Source organism: Seriola lalandi, unplaced genomic scaffold (assembly GCF_002814215.2).
Source record: "Seriola lalandi dorsalis isolate HSWRI2012SDOR001 ecotype SW California unplaced genomic scaffold, Sedor1 jcf7180002054546, whole genome shotgun sequence".
Classification (NCBI taxonomy): domain Eukaryota; kingdom Metazoa; phylum Chordata; class Actinopteri; order Carangiformes; family Carangidae; genus Seriola; species Seriola lalandi.
Window position 1 is genome coordinate 586,969 of NW_019525099.1, and position 15,808 is coordinate 602,776.

Here is a 15,808-nt window from a genome sequence, read left to right on the forward strand (position 1 = left end):
TAGTTGAGTGTCAGCGGGCGGGGCAGGAGACGAGGGCGTATCGAGTGGAGAGGAGTGCCGGGAATGTCAGTGAATGCGTGGTGCGAGCGACGCACCTGGGGAATTACCAGAACAAGTAACCGAGCTGTTGCATTTTTAATGGAAGTTGTCCTGACCGAGGACATGCGCTGAGTTTCAGCTGCGGATCAAAGCAGAAAATGTACACTACAGAGCGCAGGCGAATGAGCCTGCACGAGCTGAGGAGGAAAGATCCAGTGTGGGTGTCTGCTGGGAGTTTGTGGCAGGACACTCTGGCCATGGAGCTGAGCGCCAGCAGCTCGGGTAAACAGATCGTTTCTCCTCGGAGCCGGACCAGGGCAGTATCCGTGGCATATATTGTGAACGAGGACGCGTCGGTGCCGCAGACGGAGGAGAACTTGTCACTGAAGTGTCTGAAGGAAGCCTGCGCGGACGTACACGCCGTGTTCAAAACCATTTCATTTGAGAGAATATCACTGGGGACCACTGACATCCTGGATCATTTCTACAATGCAGGCAAGTTCAGGCATGCTGACTGAAGGGTAATTTGGATGACACATTACACGCGAGACATTGTCAGTTAGTCAAACTGACCCAGTTTTTCTTTACAATGTACCCAACAGATGTAGCAGTGGTTGAGATGAGTGACACTTTCTGCCAGCCTTCCCTCTTCTATCACCTTGGTGTGAGAGAAAGTTTCAGTATGACCAATAACATTATCCTGTACTGTTACAAGCAAGACAGTGATCTACAGGCGGTGAAGGTAACACAGCAACAACCCGTTGTTTATTGTTATATGTAAACAGGGTCTGAATTATGAATGGATAACAGTTCATGAGAGATTTTGAATATTTTCACATTTGTTTCAGAATGCACACTTCTCAAGTACAATGTGAACTGTAAGGAAAATTACCCGAGGCTTGTCCTGCATTATTAATTTACCTGAGGGGCCTATTTTGCAGCAGGCCCCTGCATTTTGGGCCCTCTACAATGCATGTACATAGGGGGTTGTGGTTGTCCTCTGGGCTTCAAATGTATTCTATTGTGTGCGCTGTACTTAATGGAAGTGGGAGGTAATATTGGCACACAGTTTATTTCTGGCCCAGGGCGCTCCTGGCATGTCAATGTGGGCAAATAACAGTTTTCATTATTGATTAATATGATCTTTTTTTTCCACTAATCAGTTAATTGTTAAGTCCACAAAATATCAGAAAATACTGAATAATACCCATCGCTTTTTCTCAGACCCAAAGGTGACATTTCAGATCTTTGTTTTGTCTGACCATCAGAGCAAAATCTAAATATATTTTCAAATTTAGAATAATGTAAAACAGAGGAAAGCAAATCTTCACAACTGTTTGACATTTTTGCTTTAAATGATTTAAATCCTTTATTAAAAAGTTGATCAAAGGTCCTATTTAAGAGAGATTTCATGAAGAAGGTATGTCAATGATGAAGGAAATAATTGAAATCAAGAGCAAATCACATATATTTATCCAAGAATTTAACTGAAATGAAACATGAAGTATTAAAAGCAAAAAAATATCAGATGCTTCAGCCCTACTGAGTGTGAATTTGTTATGATGCATGCGTTGTCTTCCTTCAGGAGCAGTGTGGAAGTTACACGTTCATCCCTTATGTCGTGTCACCGCAAGGTAAAGTGTTTGCCTGCGATGCCTCAATAATGACTGGGATCAAAGAGTTGATGCAGCCTAGTTTCCAGCTGGAGCCCCTGCTCACCCCGCTGGTGGAGAGGCTGGTGAATCTGCTGAACAATGTACACATTCAGTCCAGGTCAGGCACAAACTGCAGGGCTCTGTTCACCACCATGTGCTTTTTGCACAAAAATAACATTATCATCTCAGATTACACGTGCATTTGCCTATGCTGTAACTCACAGTATTATGTTTGAGTTCACTTGGCTGATTTGCTGAAGATCGTGAAAGTGTGGGATGTCATGAACCCCTCTGCTCTTTATGCTGACAGCGAGTACTTCCGGGAGTCGATCAGGCACGAGATTCGTATGGCACGGGAGCGGTTCAGCGGACAAGCCCTGAGTGAAGAGCTGAGCCACATCCAGAAACGCCTCGACAGCGTGGAGCTGCTCACCCCTGATATAGTTATGAACCTGCTGTTGTCCTACAGGGACATTCAGGTGTGTATGTGGATATCTATGTGTGCATGCATCTGTGTGGCTAGGAGTAAATATAACCTGCAAGGAGTGTGCAATAGGCCCAGGGCTGCAAACATCGATTCTGTCTTTATTAATTAATCTTTCAATTATTTTTTCTAATGTTGTGAAATTGTAGGTTTTTATTTAAACAGAAAGTTTATAATGATCTGAGGTAGAGAAAAAAAAAAAGCAAAAACATTTGAGAAGCTGGAACCTACAAATGCATTCTTATTTGGTAAATTACTCAGATCAATTGTTGATTATATGTTAGATCAACTAAACAACACTAGTACTAAATGTTGTAATACTGTAAAGTAAACTAACATGTCATGAAATGTGAGCACTGTAAATAATAATTTGTAATTCTACACCCTCTTTTCTCAGGACTATGACTCCATAATCAAACTGGTGGAGACTCTGAACCACTTGCCCATGTGTGTGGTAGCAAGACATCAGAATATTCAGTTCCACTATATATTTGCTCTGAACAGGTACCCACATGGCTCCTTTTGAATCCGCATTTTGTTTTATAAGTAAACATAATTAAACGATTGAAATCTCCTCCTATCTGGTTTCAGCTTAGTGTTTTTGTGCCATTATCATCCTGTAGCCTTTATTCATCTTGTGTGTATACAAGGATATAAAAGGTAGTTGCTAAAGCTGCAATATTGCTGATATTATCGCATTTTTACCATGCCAGGAGGAATCACCCTGGAGATCGTGCTAAGGCTTTGAAGGCCATTTTGCCTATCGTGGAGTCGGGGGGCATGGTGGCATCTGATGTGTACTGCCTGTGTGGACGCATCTACAAAGACATGTTCATGAGCTCTGGGTTCACTGATCAGGGCAGCAGAGATCAGGCCTGCTACTGGTACGACCAATGTGTGTGTGTGTGCGTGTGCGTGTGTGTTTAGTACTGCTCATGCAAAGTATTCCCCCCCTAATGAGAAAGGAAGATTTTGACTCTTTTGTATTACAGTACGATGTCACTACATACCTGTTTAATAGCTGCCTACTATGTGATTGTTGATTATACGTCGCATCATTATTCTGTTGTTAATTTTGTCCCGTCTGACAGTGCTGTGGTATATTCTATAAGTGTCATCGTTTTATTATTTCTTAGGTATGGAAAAGCTTTTGAGACAGAGCCAACGCTTCACTCGGGTATCAACAACGTGGTCCTCCTGATGGCAGCCGGACATGAATTCGACACTTCTATTGAGCTGCGCAAAATAGGTGCTTTATGTTTCCTGCTTCGTTTATTAGAGAGACTTGATGACAAATAACATTGCTTTGATGATCTGGAGGCAATACAGCTTTATAGTCTGCAGATTTGTTATATAGATATAGTCATAAAGTTTATTATACTTAAAGGATAACTCTGTTTTTTTTTTTAACCCAGTCCTTATTTTCCCTTGGTTTACCATTGAGCAAGAACCATATACCTGGAACCGTTAAAGCATCTACTGCAGTGTAATCACATGGTGCATCTGTCCGCGTCAAAGTCCGTCCTCTAAAAATGCATGTTTTTGCCACCCACAGGTTCACATTGTTATTGTAAGTGTCTGACAACATTTTGGATAGGACGCCTACAGACATATACTTTTGTGTTAAAAGAGTACGATCCTTTTTGTTTAACTGGAAACAGCCAATTTACCGCTCTGTTCAAAGCCACAAGACTCCATTGACAAAAACAGTCATTTTACCTCAGGAGTTTCTGCCGTACCGCTGCCTCGATCAGTTAGTTTGTTTGTGTTATTGTGTGGCACTTTTACTTGGGTAAAGGATCTGAATACTTCTTCCAACACGCAAGTCACACGCAGAGTATTTCTCCATATGCATTTAACAATACACATCATGATATGTTCCTTCGATTGATGCAGATATGTAATAGTCTTTAGCATTGGTTCTTCAATTAGAATCAATGTAGTGTTACATTTCTAATGGGTGACACACAGTATGTATACACATAATAATAGCTTTATATTGCTGCATTGTTCATACTATGTATTAACACCCTGCAACTCGAATGAGCTGATAGCTGTGCACAGGTTCATCATATGTTAATGCAGGTTTTCATTTGAAAATGTATAAATACATTTTTAAAATTAATTTGGTCCATGAATTGTTTTGTGCTGTGTTGATATGTTGCTATTTAGGTGTGACCTTAAGCAGCCTTCTCGGTAGGAAGGGTAGCTTGGAGAAGATGAGGGATTACTGGGATGTCGGCTTCTACCTCGGCGCAAACATTTTAGCTAACGAGCACCGGAAAGTCATCGAGGCCTCGGAGAAACTCTACAGGCTCAAGGCTCCTATCTGGTGAGGCTTCACCACCAGTTCTTGATTAATAGTAATAATCATGCAGATCAAGGTGCTTAATCATCATCGGTACTCAGTTATTGGAGCATGTTATTCTAATTTCATTGCTTTGATTAAAAAAGAAAAAAAATCTCTGTGCATTAGAAAGCATTTAGAGGGATCCTGCCTTTTTTCCAAATTCATTTTCTGTGGATTCATGACTTCAGCGTCTTTCTTTCAGGTATGTTGCATCTATTATGGAGACATACATCCTGTACCGACAGTTTGCCAAGCTGTCCGAGGTGGCATCTCCTAAACAGGAAACCATGGAGTTATGGATGGAGCTGCTATTGCAGTCCTGTAAACCCACCGACTCCACAGACCGCTGCCCAGTAAGATAACAGAATTACAACGAAACAGTTGAACTTGAATCCTCTTTGAAAGTTGGTGTCTGTTCAGTGGACCCACTATGATCTTAAGGTTAACACACATTACTGTAATGCTGTTACAATATGGTCAGGAAATAATGGAGAAAACTAGACAGATGATTAGAAATAATTAGAAATAAATGAAAGTCATGTCTGTATTATAAAATTTTGGAAATAGAATTTTTGCATTGCTGCTTTTCAGGTGCTTATTCTGGAGCCCAGTAAAGTCCTTCAACCAGCTATTGTGTGTGTGAGTGAAGAGGACGAAAGTCGCACTGTCCAGTTGAAACACGTCACACCCTTAAAGGTACGTAGACCCTCTGTCCCCACCAACCGCCAGAGCCACCCTCTTATCTGATGATGTTTCTGAGTACCTGCCATTCACACAGAATGCAGAATAGATTGCATAACAGGAGGAAGAAGTCATTTTTCTTCCACTCATTTATGGTCTAGTGAATGTTTGATCTAGGTAGTATGTAGGTGTGTTCGCTGGATGTGAAAAAATGACCTCATACCTCAGGGCTGTTTACTTTCTTTCTCTTGCATGTGTATATGAAACCTGTTGAAACCTGTGCATGTGCAGCGCTCTGTGTATTTACAGTTAAACTGTCTTCATCCTTTCTTTAATGTCATCTTTGCTTTTGCAGAAAGGCTTACACCAGTGGACTTTCCCAGCCTCTGCAATCCGTGGAGTGAGGTAAAGTGGAGTACAGCATGTGCTAATATGTTTAAAATATCTACCTCTCTTTTCTGGGCTTGTCCAAGCAGCAAAGCTAGAGGACCCAAAACATGCGGGTTGTCTGGGAGACTTTGGCTGTCGGTCAAATTTTTGCTCTGTCAGTATGATTTCAGGCTGTTGTTTGCAGGTTTTTTGTTAATTCCATACTGGTTACTCATCAGTGTCACTGTGTACTTTAGCCTCGTCTTGTCTGCTGATTTGCCACTTGGGTAATTTTCACCGAAAACAGTCAGCTGCTGGGAATTTTGAAAAAAAAGGCAAACAAACAACTTTATTAGATTGTCGTATCATTGGGAGAAGAGAGAAACTGTTTTTGTTAGAGCAGGGCCTTGTTCTTCATCAGCATTTACTGAATTAATCAATCCCCCGCCCCCATTTGTTTACCTAAAGCTGATACTGAAATTCAAACATTAGCCATTGCTTCACTCGAGCAGAAAAGGGGTTGACAGGGATTTAATCGGTGTCAGGATCTTTATAATTTACATACAGTTTTTGACACAGCCATGTACATTCTCAACATTTAAATTAGGTATTATGACTGTTTGAATAGTTAAAATCTTGCTTCTTTCCATCTAAAGTGCTTCAAAGATTGACGAGCGGAGCTGTTTCCTGTACGTCCACTACAACTCAGATGACTTCCAGATCTGCTTCCCCTCTGAGCTTCACTGTAAAGGGTGAGCGGCTACTAAATTTGCAAAGATACGGCAAGGCAGAGTGTGTGTATTTTTGCGTGTGTGAGGCAGTGCAAATGACTGGCTAGGTAAAAGATAAAACAGATCGTTGCAGAGGTCGACAGGACAACAGGCAAGCTAGCTTTGCAGACTGTATGGTTGGTGCCCTGGTGAAAGCAAGTGTGATGTAATTACACTGTATGAGTCATATTTCCTTTATCGCCCCCATAGGGCAGGTTTTTTTCCCCCTCTCACATCACTTGACCCAAATCACAAAAAACTGTACTATAAAAAAACTATATATATACTACAAAACTCCACAAGGTGCCTTTAGGTGAACTTTTAAGAGAATTTTTCTTCCACACACTGGCCTGTTATGGGTAAATTCAGAAGTCTACAGGCGCCTATTATGTCATTGGGTGCTTTATATTAACTGAAAGAAACTGTAACCACATGCTTCACTAAGAGTATATTCTCATCTACATTGATGTCTTTTCATGTTGTTCTAGCTTCTGCGAGCTGGTGAACTCTCTGCTGCAGCAGGCTGAAGACTCTGCTCAGGACCTGGACCATCTGACTGAAGGAATACTAGAGGTTGGTCAAAGGCCTTCATACTTCTGACACAGAGTGTGCTTCATATTTAGGTCTCACTTGCCACAACAAGTAGAAAAATGATTACAATTACTGGCTAAAGTCTAATTCTCAAGAACAGAACCATTCCCTTAACATAATGACAAGCTCGTACAGTATTTTCATGTCAGAAGTGCCTGAATGAATCATCGTTTCTCGCACACTTAACATTTCTCTCTTTCATTACTTGTGTGTTTGCATGTGAAATTCCTCACAATTCTGCTAACACTTCTGAATTCTCATTCTTGCCATCTTCCTCTCAATGCGCAGTACATCTATGAGACCAATGAGAATGGCGACAAGGTGGTTCTGGGTAAAGGCACGTACGGTGTGGTCTACGCCGGGAGGGACCTGAGCAACCAAGTACGCATCGCCATCAAAGAGATCCCGGAGAAGGACAGCACGTATGGGAAACACACACCATTTTTCATTCAGACTCATCTCTCGCTGGGAGAGATGAGGCTGCAGTGTCTCTCACATGAATGTTTTTTCCTGTAATGCCCTTAATGGGAAAGGATTTGGCAGACTGCACACTCACTGGCTTGCTCCGGCTCTTGAGGAATCTTGGGGGAGATGGATGAGTGTTTAGACTTTTTTTATTCTTTCTTTAATATTCCATAATCTGCACAAAGAGTTTTGGCCCAGACTGCAGTGTCGTATGGAAATAATGATGGATTCAGTGGAAGGAAATGTGATATTTAAATCACTTTATAAGCATTTGCCAAACCTCTCTGAGTCCAGAATGCAGCAGAGTGTTTATCATATGTCACTATTCTGATGTTGTAATTATCTGGCTAGACAAAAAAATAGTAAAGATCCTGTTAACTGAAGTGAGAAAGAAGAGAAAAAAAAAAAGCAGCTTTCAGTGTTGTGCAATAGCAGATGTTATGTGATATAATGCATATAGGTTTTTCAAGTTCTTCACAGTAGGAGAGCTGAGTTTATTTTTAAGAAAACCTCAAACTTGTATTTTTTGTGTGTCTTCCAGGTACTCCCAGCCCCTTCATGAGGAGATAGCTCTGCACAAGAGGCTAAAACACAGGAATATTGTCCAGTACCTGGGCTCTGTCAGTGAGGATGGTTTCATTAAGATCTTAATGGAGGAAGTACCAGGAGGTAGACATCCCAAGATTTAAATTTCTAATGCTTTAAGTTAGTTATTGGCTATAATGAATAAGAAAGTTTGAGGAAAGAGTTTTTATTGTAATGTAATTGTTTCTTTCTGTTTAGTTTTATTCTTATCCATTCATCTGCTTCTGCGAATGCTAATGACGTTTAACTTTTACGGAGCTTGACTAATACATGACTCTGTTTCCACTTAAAATATTGAGTCTTAAGATTAGATAAGTAATATTCTCAACATTTTCACCAGAATAGAAACAGACTACAGCCACATTGCATTGCTCCATTGGAAGTTACAAAAGACAAGGAAGCGCTGCCCCTGTTAGTTATTGCGTGGCTTTTGTTTTTACAGGTGATGCCTATATTAAGTCTCAAGGAAGTTTGGGCCTGTCTTATGTGTTTTGATTTGTAAGTGCATGTGTGATTGCATAACATATACTGGAAGCCAGTTTTAGGGAAGTGGGTGGTTCCAAAGACATCCTGCTCGTTGGAGAATAAATACTGACATTATTTGCATAATGTGAACAAGTCAAGTCGAGTTAGTTTCATCTATATACCACCGAATCATGACAGAAGTTATCTCACAGCACTTTTAATATAGTGCAGGTGTAGACAGTACTAGACTGTCTAGACTGTTATAATGTTATTAACAGAGACACAAGAGTCCCCCATGAGCAAACACTTGGCGAAAGTGGTGAGAAAAAACGCCCATTTAACTGGAAGAACTTGACTCATTGTGGGCGGCCTTCTTCCTTGACCGTTTGGGTTGAGAAAGAGAGTGAGAGAGAGAGAGAGAGAGAGAGAGAGAGAGAGAGAGAGAGAGACTAAGGGGAAAGAGAATTGTAGCAGTGAGTGTTGAGCAGGATCATGGGGACAGTAGATAGTTTGCAAACACAGATCCAGACTCTGAAGCTCTGGAGACAGAAACTACAGAAAGTAACAGGAGGAGGGAGAAGCGAAAGCACAAAACTACAGGAGAGAGAAGAAGCTGAGTTAGTATGGGATATGAGAGAGGAGGAAAGAGGAAGGAGGAAGAGCATGTTGCATCATAGGAAGTAAGGCAGTCAAGGCATATAGCAGCATAACTAGGGGATAGTTTAGGCAAGCCTGAGCCTTAAACATGGAGAGGTTGTCTGACCCAAACTGCAAGAAGTTTCCACAGTGGAGGAGCCTGACAGCTCCCATTCTACTGGTGGGGACTCTAGGAACAACATTAAGCCTGCATTCTGGGAGCACAGTGTTCTAGTGGGGGAGTACTATGGGCTTTGTAGGTGAGGAGAAGGTTTTTAAATTCTATTCTGGATTTTGCAGGGAGCCAGTGCAGTGAAGCTAACAGTCCATAGCTTTCTTAAGAAACTGTTGAGAAATAACCAGCATTTTCTGTGTGACACTAAAAGTAGAAGTTATGCTCTGCCTTCATGAACATGAGAAAAAAATATTTCTACCGCAAGATTCTGTTGCTTAAAGTAACTTGTCTTATTAAATTTTACATTCTTGCTTATAGGCAGTTTGTCATCTCTCCTGCGCTCCAAATGGGGTCCTCTGAAAGACAATGAAGCCACCATCATCTTCTACACCAAACAGATCCTAGAGGGGCTCAAATACCTTCATGACAATCAGATAGTCCACAGAGACATTAAGGTGAGCAGATCACCCTGGGACTTTTATTTTGAAGAAAAATTTGTAAAATAGCTTTGTGGGATTAGATAGCAGTATTTGTGAAACATCTTAATTGGGGTATATATGTTTTACTGCAGGGTGACAATGTATTGATCAACACATATAGTGGCGTACTGAAGATCTCTGACTTTGGAACCTCCAAACGATTAGCAGGGATCAACCCTTGTACGGAGACATTTACTGGTAAGATGCTGTGTATGGTGTATATGAGTATATTGTGATGCCCATATGCAAAGTTGACTATTAGTGTAGCTGCATTTTCAACAATTTCTGATGATTTTCCAACAGGAACTCTCCAGTATATGGCCCCAGAAATTATAGACCAAGGACCTCGGGGTTATGGGAAGGCAGCTGATATCTGGTCCCTGGGGTGCACTATTATAGAAATGGCAACAGGCAAAACACCCTTCCATGAGCTGGGAAGTCCTCAGGCAGCCATGTTCAAGGTAAGGAAGAGAAAGTTGTATTTTATATAGACGGTGGATATTTGTGGGGCTTTGAGATAAAATCATAAAAGTTACTCTTTATGGGTTTGGACTGAAATATTTAAATACTGGATGGACTGCAAAATGTTGCAGACATTCCTGATCCCCAGATGATGAATCCTAGTGACTTGGTGATACCCCAATTTTTCCTTGCGTTCCACTATGAGGTTGACATTTGTGGTTATAAGTGAAATGTCTCGACAAGTATTGGATTGATTGCCATTCAGTTTGGTTCAACCATTCAATTGTCTTGACTCCGTCATCCCTTTTCCTTTTTTTTTTTTTTTAACCAAATATCTGCAAAACGAACAACATTCTCATCAGATTAAGCTGTATCTTGTGTTTAGCACTATATTTGCAAATGTTGGCATGCTAAGATGACCAACATCAACATGTTAGAGTTGTTCTGTGAGCTTGTTAGCATGGTGATATTAGCATTTAGCACAAAGTACTGCTGTGCAGCCTCACAGAGCCACTAGCATGTAGCATGTGCAGGTATGTTTAATAAATATGAGCAACTACCACCTTTTCTCTTTTAAAATGCACAATCTAAAAGTAAGACAATCTGAAAGTCATTTTAATGAACATGAACATTTTCCTTTTAATGCTAAAAGATGCAATCTTGTCCAAACTATGTCAGTAACATTTAAACAATCCCGTTAAGGTGGGCATGTTTAAGATCCACCCCAAAGTCCCAGAGTGCATGTCAGACGAGGCAAAGGGTTTCATCATGAACTGCTTCGAGCCAAACCCAGACGACAGAGCCACAGCTGCAGAGCTGCTCATGGACGCCTTCCTCAGGTCGTCCCCCAGGAAAAGGGCCAAGGCTCTGCAGGAATCAGAATCTACAGACGCCCTTTCTGGTAGTCAAATTTACATAGTGCTCTTCTATCTCATATGGTACCTGTTTTCATCAGCAAGTTTATCTAAACCATCTTATCTTTCTCCTTTGCATCATTATCACATTTCTTTGAGTCACATTTCTGTTTCTCTTGTATTCTTTCTTCCTCTGCTGTCTTTTTCTTCTAATACACTGTTGTTACTGCACCTGTAATGACACCTGTGCGGTAAGTGTTGTTATGAAATCTGGTAAATGTCAGAGATTTTGAACGGTGGCATACAGTATCTAACCACAATCTTGCTGGATTTTGCAGCTGACTATCAACGCAGCCTGTCGGTACCTATATCCATCCTTGTGGAGGACACTGATTCATACTCGGATTCAATTGACCTGTCCTGTTCCCTGGACTTCAGAAGGCACCACTCCACCCTCAGACCAAGTGAAGAGAGCCCACCCACCACGAGCAGCTTCCTGCTGTGAGTTAGATTATTGCTCAACTGAAGATAAAAGCCTTATAAACTCTGTAATGGAACATAGTTACGGGATCTTACATCATTGGCAAACCACAATGAGGTTGCAGTCAGATATTCCGCTGAGCCTGCATGCTATGTAGGTATAAAAAGGGCATAATGCCAGTGTGTCAAACCCTGCAGTTAACCAAGTATTGCTTATGAAACTAGACAAGCACTCGAAGAGCGCAGACCTCCACCAAGGCCAATGTCAAACAACATACACCAGACTTCTGAGAAAAAATTCAAATTAATAGGAAATTATCTGCCCCAGAATTTAATGTGTTCTTCCCTGGCCTATGATCCACCCCTACACCAAGTTTGGTGCAAATCAGTTAAATTAAAAGACACTGGTAAAAACATACACCTGTGAATCACACTTTAATTATTGATAACCATATCTCCCTTTGTCATTTTCGTTTGATATTAATTTCAGCATATAAACCACATGCTTTTTCAAAAAGAATCGTTTGATCTAGTGTGATTTATCTCTTTATTGCCCCCTGCTGTCCAGAATACCAGAGGACTCTGCATCAGACATGAGCAGTCCAGCCTCAACAGAGGAGAATATTGGTCTTTTTATGCTGAGAAAGGATAGTGAGAGGAGAGACACACTGCACCGAGTTCTCACTGACTATATCGGATTTGTCATCTGTAATATACAGGAGTCCGTGCCTCAGGTGAGTGAAGAAAAGTCACAACAACGCAGGTCAAAATATTGTGTTACACTTTACTCGTTATATTTTCTCAAAAAGTCCTCGAGTCAAACTGATTATTATTAGCCAGTTATTATATTTCACAAATGCTGTTTATCAGTGTCAGTTAAGTCTAAGCAAAGACTGAGCTCTGGATGTCTGGATCCCATCTTAGTTTGATATCACTCAGATTGCCCAGACATGTTGGACATTGAAAATCATGATCTTGGCATGACTGTCTGCAGTTGCCGTCTTATTTTACACTTGGAGTTTGGAATTTGTTTTCCACTTAAAAGCGTTTTATGTCTTATGCATGGCAACATTTTTCCCCAGAACAAATACGTCAGCCATTTTCCAGTCTTTTTATTTTTAATTTATTTATTTATTTATTTTTCCCCGTTAAAAGTATGGCAAAGGATCATCGCTCACCGCAGACCACATCACCAAGCTCATTGGTTGCTTGCGAGACAACATCCGCTCCCCAGACAGGAAGCAGCTGACCGTTGGCCTGCTGGACCTCAGAGCATCGCTGCTTGCCGCCTCAGTACCTCTGAACAGCCTGCAGGCGGTGCTCTTCAGCTTCCAAGATGCAGTAAGTTTGTTTCTGAGACAACTCACAGATGTTCCTGATGATCATCCAGCCGTCAGCTTACTCTCACAATCATGTTCAACTAACTGCTGTGACTGCAGGTGAAGAAGGTGTTGAAGCAACAACAAGTGAAACCTCATTGGATGTTTGCTCTGGACAACCTGCTGAGACAAGCAGTACAGGATGCCATCACCGTGCTCCTACCAGGTAGAGCGTCATCTTTCTCTATTTAAGTCCATTAATTTGAGATTTGTTGTAATTGTACTTTATATTTTTCTCCCCGTGTGTATCCAGTGTGTACATTTTTTAATTTATATATTTAGTTGTTTACTTTCTAGGGATTTCTGTTGGTTATTTATTCAGTGTCATTGTTTCCTCCATTCACCCCCACTCCTCTCGTCACCCCTTCCACCCCCCTCTCTGCCTCTCAGAGCTGAAAATCCAGCTGCAGTCCTCATTTGAGATTGAGGACAGCATTCCTGAGGAGCTCTCTCCTGACCCAGACACTCCAATAGTTCCTGTGCCGGACCAGCTGGGGGCGCTAGCAGACCTGCAGCAGACAGCACCAATACGTGATATCATGCCGGCAGCTGACCCCCACTCTCCTACAGACCTTGTTTTCAATACCAGCTGTCCCCTCAGCGAGAATCTGAGAGATCTACGACTAGAGACCAGACGGTAGCGTTCAGCTGTCTTTTTTTTTCCCCCCATCATGTTTATTTTTGTTGAGCTACATTTTTGATGGTTTTAATATGCATTGAACAAACTACAGATACGTATTAGTTCTACTAAAATAAAATTTCATTTCAAGGCGACATAATCTGACATTTGGAATTTAAATACAACATTCATGCTGGAAAAAAAAAAGAAAAAAGTGTGACTAAGCATAACAGTGGCATCTCCATCGGGCAGTGCACAGTAATTAATAAGGATTTTTAGTTGCACTGCTTTCTGCTGAGTGATGATGGCTGTTTGTGTTTCAGACTGCTGAGTCAGCTGAGTGAGAAGGAGAGAGAGTACCAGGAGCTGCTGAAGACCACTGTCCAGAGGAAACAGGAACAGATCGATAGACTGAGAAAAGCAGCCGTCACTGAGGGTAATGTTTGCTTTTTTAACCACAGTTCAGTTCACATACTGTAGTTTTAGATAGATTGTTAAAGTTTATCTCTGTACAATATTCACATGGGTAGAGAGTTACTGTCTGGGTTACTGTAGCATGACTACTTGTAATATTTGGGTAAGAAAATATACCGAATTGAAATAAGGGTATTAAACACACGTTGATAACTAATATTGTTATTTCATGCAAGTTGTTTCTCAGCCTATAGTCCAATAATTAGCCACACAAGCTGCAACATGAGCAGCAGTACGTCACGGGACCAAGCCCTGTCAGATTTATCAATGCACTCAGTGATTCTCATTACTGTTTCTTAACACTTGTACCAGTCAATCCCTACCACACCTCAGCTTCAGGCTCTGGATTTCAGCCTGACTGGTTTCTGACGGAGGCGTAGACCTTCTCCAATGTGCTCAAACTTGACTCATTACTTGAGATAATGATTATACAGTCTGCCTGCGGAAACACAATAAGTCTTCCAGTTGTGTGTAACATTAACATCGTAATTTGCATTAAATCTCAGAACAGACAGCCTGAATGGTTTTAATCTCTTTACATCATAGATGGTGAGTTGGCCTCACAGAAAAGCTCTAATCCGGAGTCGATGGCTTTGGTGCGCTGGCTCAAGTCTATCCGTGTAGATCAAGACACCATTGAAAAGGTAAATTCAATGAAACCCAGCATTGTTTTTTTACGTTTGTTTGTTTTTTTAATTCCTGAGGCTGGTCGGTATTAACCATCCACCCACTGTTAATCCACACATGTGCGATCCTGTTTTGCAGTTGCTCTCTCATGAGTTCACCTTGGACTGTCTCCTCTACATGGCCTCCAGGGATGATTTGATATATTGTGGAATAAGGTGAGGCTTCCTCCAAGCATCACCCTCACAGGATGTAGAAAGGCATGACCTCTGAGGTGGTGGTAGAGAAAAGATGCAGTCTGCCTCATTAGTTTAAGTTGGTTTTTGAGATACACCGTATTTACTGTAAATCTCCTTTAATCTGTCTAATATTGTCGTTTCAGAGGCGGCATGCTGTGTCGAATCTGGGCGGCCATCACAGTTCGCAGGAAGTCCCAGCTCAGCACGCAAAATGAGGACAGTGAGGACACTTCTCTGTAGTGGCTGCTGATGTTGTACATCAGAGAACAGATTTATCGACAGGCTGGTCCTGCGCTATCTGGAGGAAGAGAGGCAGTGCTGGTGAACATAGCTGACTTGCAGGGAATTGATGTAAAGCAGAATAGATTTTGAACCTTGTTGAGCTGTGAATGTGTTTTTTTTGTAAAGATACTGAACCAGTATCCTTCTTCCAGTTATTGTATGCAAAAATCTTCACTTCGAAGCTAGACCTTGCCAGCGTTTTGTTTTTTTTTACATTTTCTCAGGGCTTTTGCAAATGGGACTAAAAGTATTGATTTATCTGCAAACAAAGTTGTTACTGTTATTTTAATGCTGTCTTCTGATGACACTGTTTTACAGAAAACTTAGCAGGACCTAAGTTATTTGGGGTATACTATATTTAAACTGAATGTCTCTGCATTCTTAGGAGACTGATTTGTACTATATAACCTATTAAAATGCATTCAAATAATAAACAAGAACACTGAATCTCTCCAAATGTCTTGTTATCTGCATGTAACAGGCAGGGGAAGGGTTTGAGGGAGTGACGTAGAATGGAAGAAGCTATGAAGTGGTGAACAGTTTTTAAATTCCACATGTGTTTCCTCATCTTGTTTTCACAATGTTGACATCTCCTTAGGAACAGCAATAGGACTCAGTGTGTGTTGGTGTCTCTGTGTGCTGTATGCGTGG

General features: G+C 41.2%; 1 protein-coding gene across 1 annotated transcript; it reads left to right on the top strand.

The window, feature by feature from the left end:
• The first annotated feature begins 44 nt into the window (after nucleotides 1-44).
• On the top strand, nucleotides 45-15,608 carry LOC111661628 (mitogen-activated protein kinase kinase kinase 5). Its single transcript, XM_023415263.2, has 28 exons — nucleotides 45-534; nucleotides 642-781; nucleotides 1,625-1,812; nucleotides 2,005-2,173; nucleotides 2,576-2,682; nucleotides 2,892-3,062; nucleotides 3,315-3,427; nucleotides 4,351-4,510; nucleotides 4,731-4,881; nucleotides 5,120-5,224; nucleotides 5,565-5,614; nucleotides 6,235-6,330; nucleotides 6,837-6,921; nucleotides 7,228-7,361; nucleotides 7,946-8,073; nucleotides 9,584-9,720; nucleotides 9,837-9,942; nucleotides 10,048-10,205; nucleotides 10,909-11,107; nucleotides 11,399-11,561; nucleotides 12,109-12,274; nucleotides 12,696-12,881; nucleotides 12,980-13,085; nucleotides 13,310-13,556; nucleotides 13,862-13,974; nucleotides 14,559-14,656; nucleotides 14,778-14,854; nucleotides 15,019-15,608. Exons 1-28 carry the CDS (start codon nucleotides 198-200, stop codon nucleotides 15,113-15,115), a joined length of 3,987 nt encoding a protein of 1,328 aa, XP_023271031.1. The 5' UTR covers nucleotides 45-197; the 3' UTR covers nucleotides 15,116-15,608.
• Nucleotides 15,609-15,808: the final 200 nt, after the last annotated feature.

Excerpts from the sequence above, each read along its gene's own strand:
- LOC111661628 (XM_023415263.2), top strand. The coding sequence starts at position 198 with ATGTACACTACAGAGCGCAGGCGAATGAGCCTGCACGAGCTGAGGAGG. Across the intron at positions 782-1,624 it reads GTGATCTACAGGCGGTGAAG|GAGCAGTGTGGAAGTTACAC; the intron begins GTAACACAGCAA and ends GTCTTCCTTCAG. Across the intron at positions 1,813-2,004 it reads AATGTACACATTCAGTCCAG|CGAGTACTTCCGGGAGTCGA; the intron begins GTCAGGCACAAA and ends TTATGCTGACAG.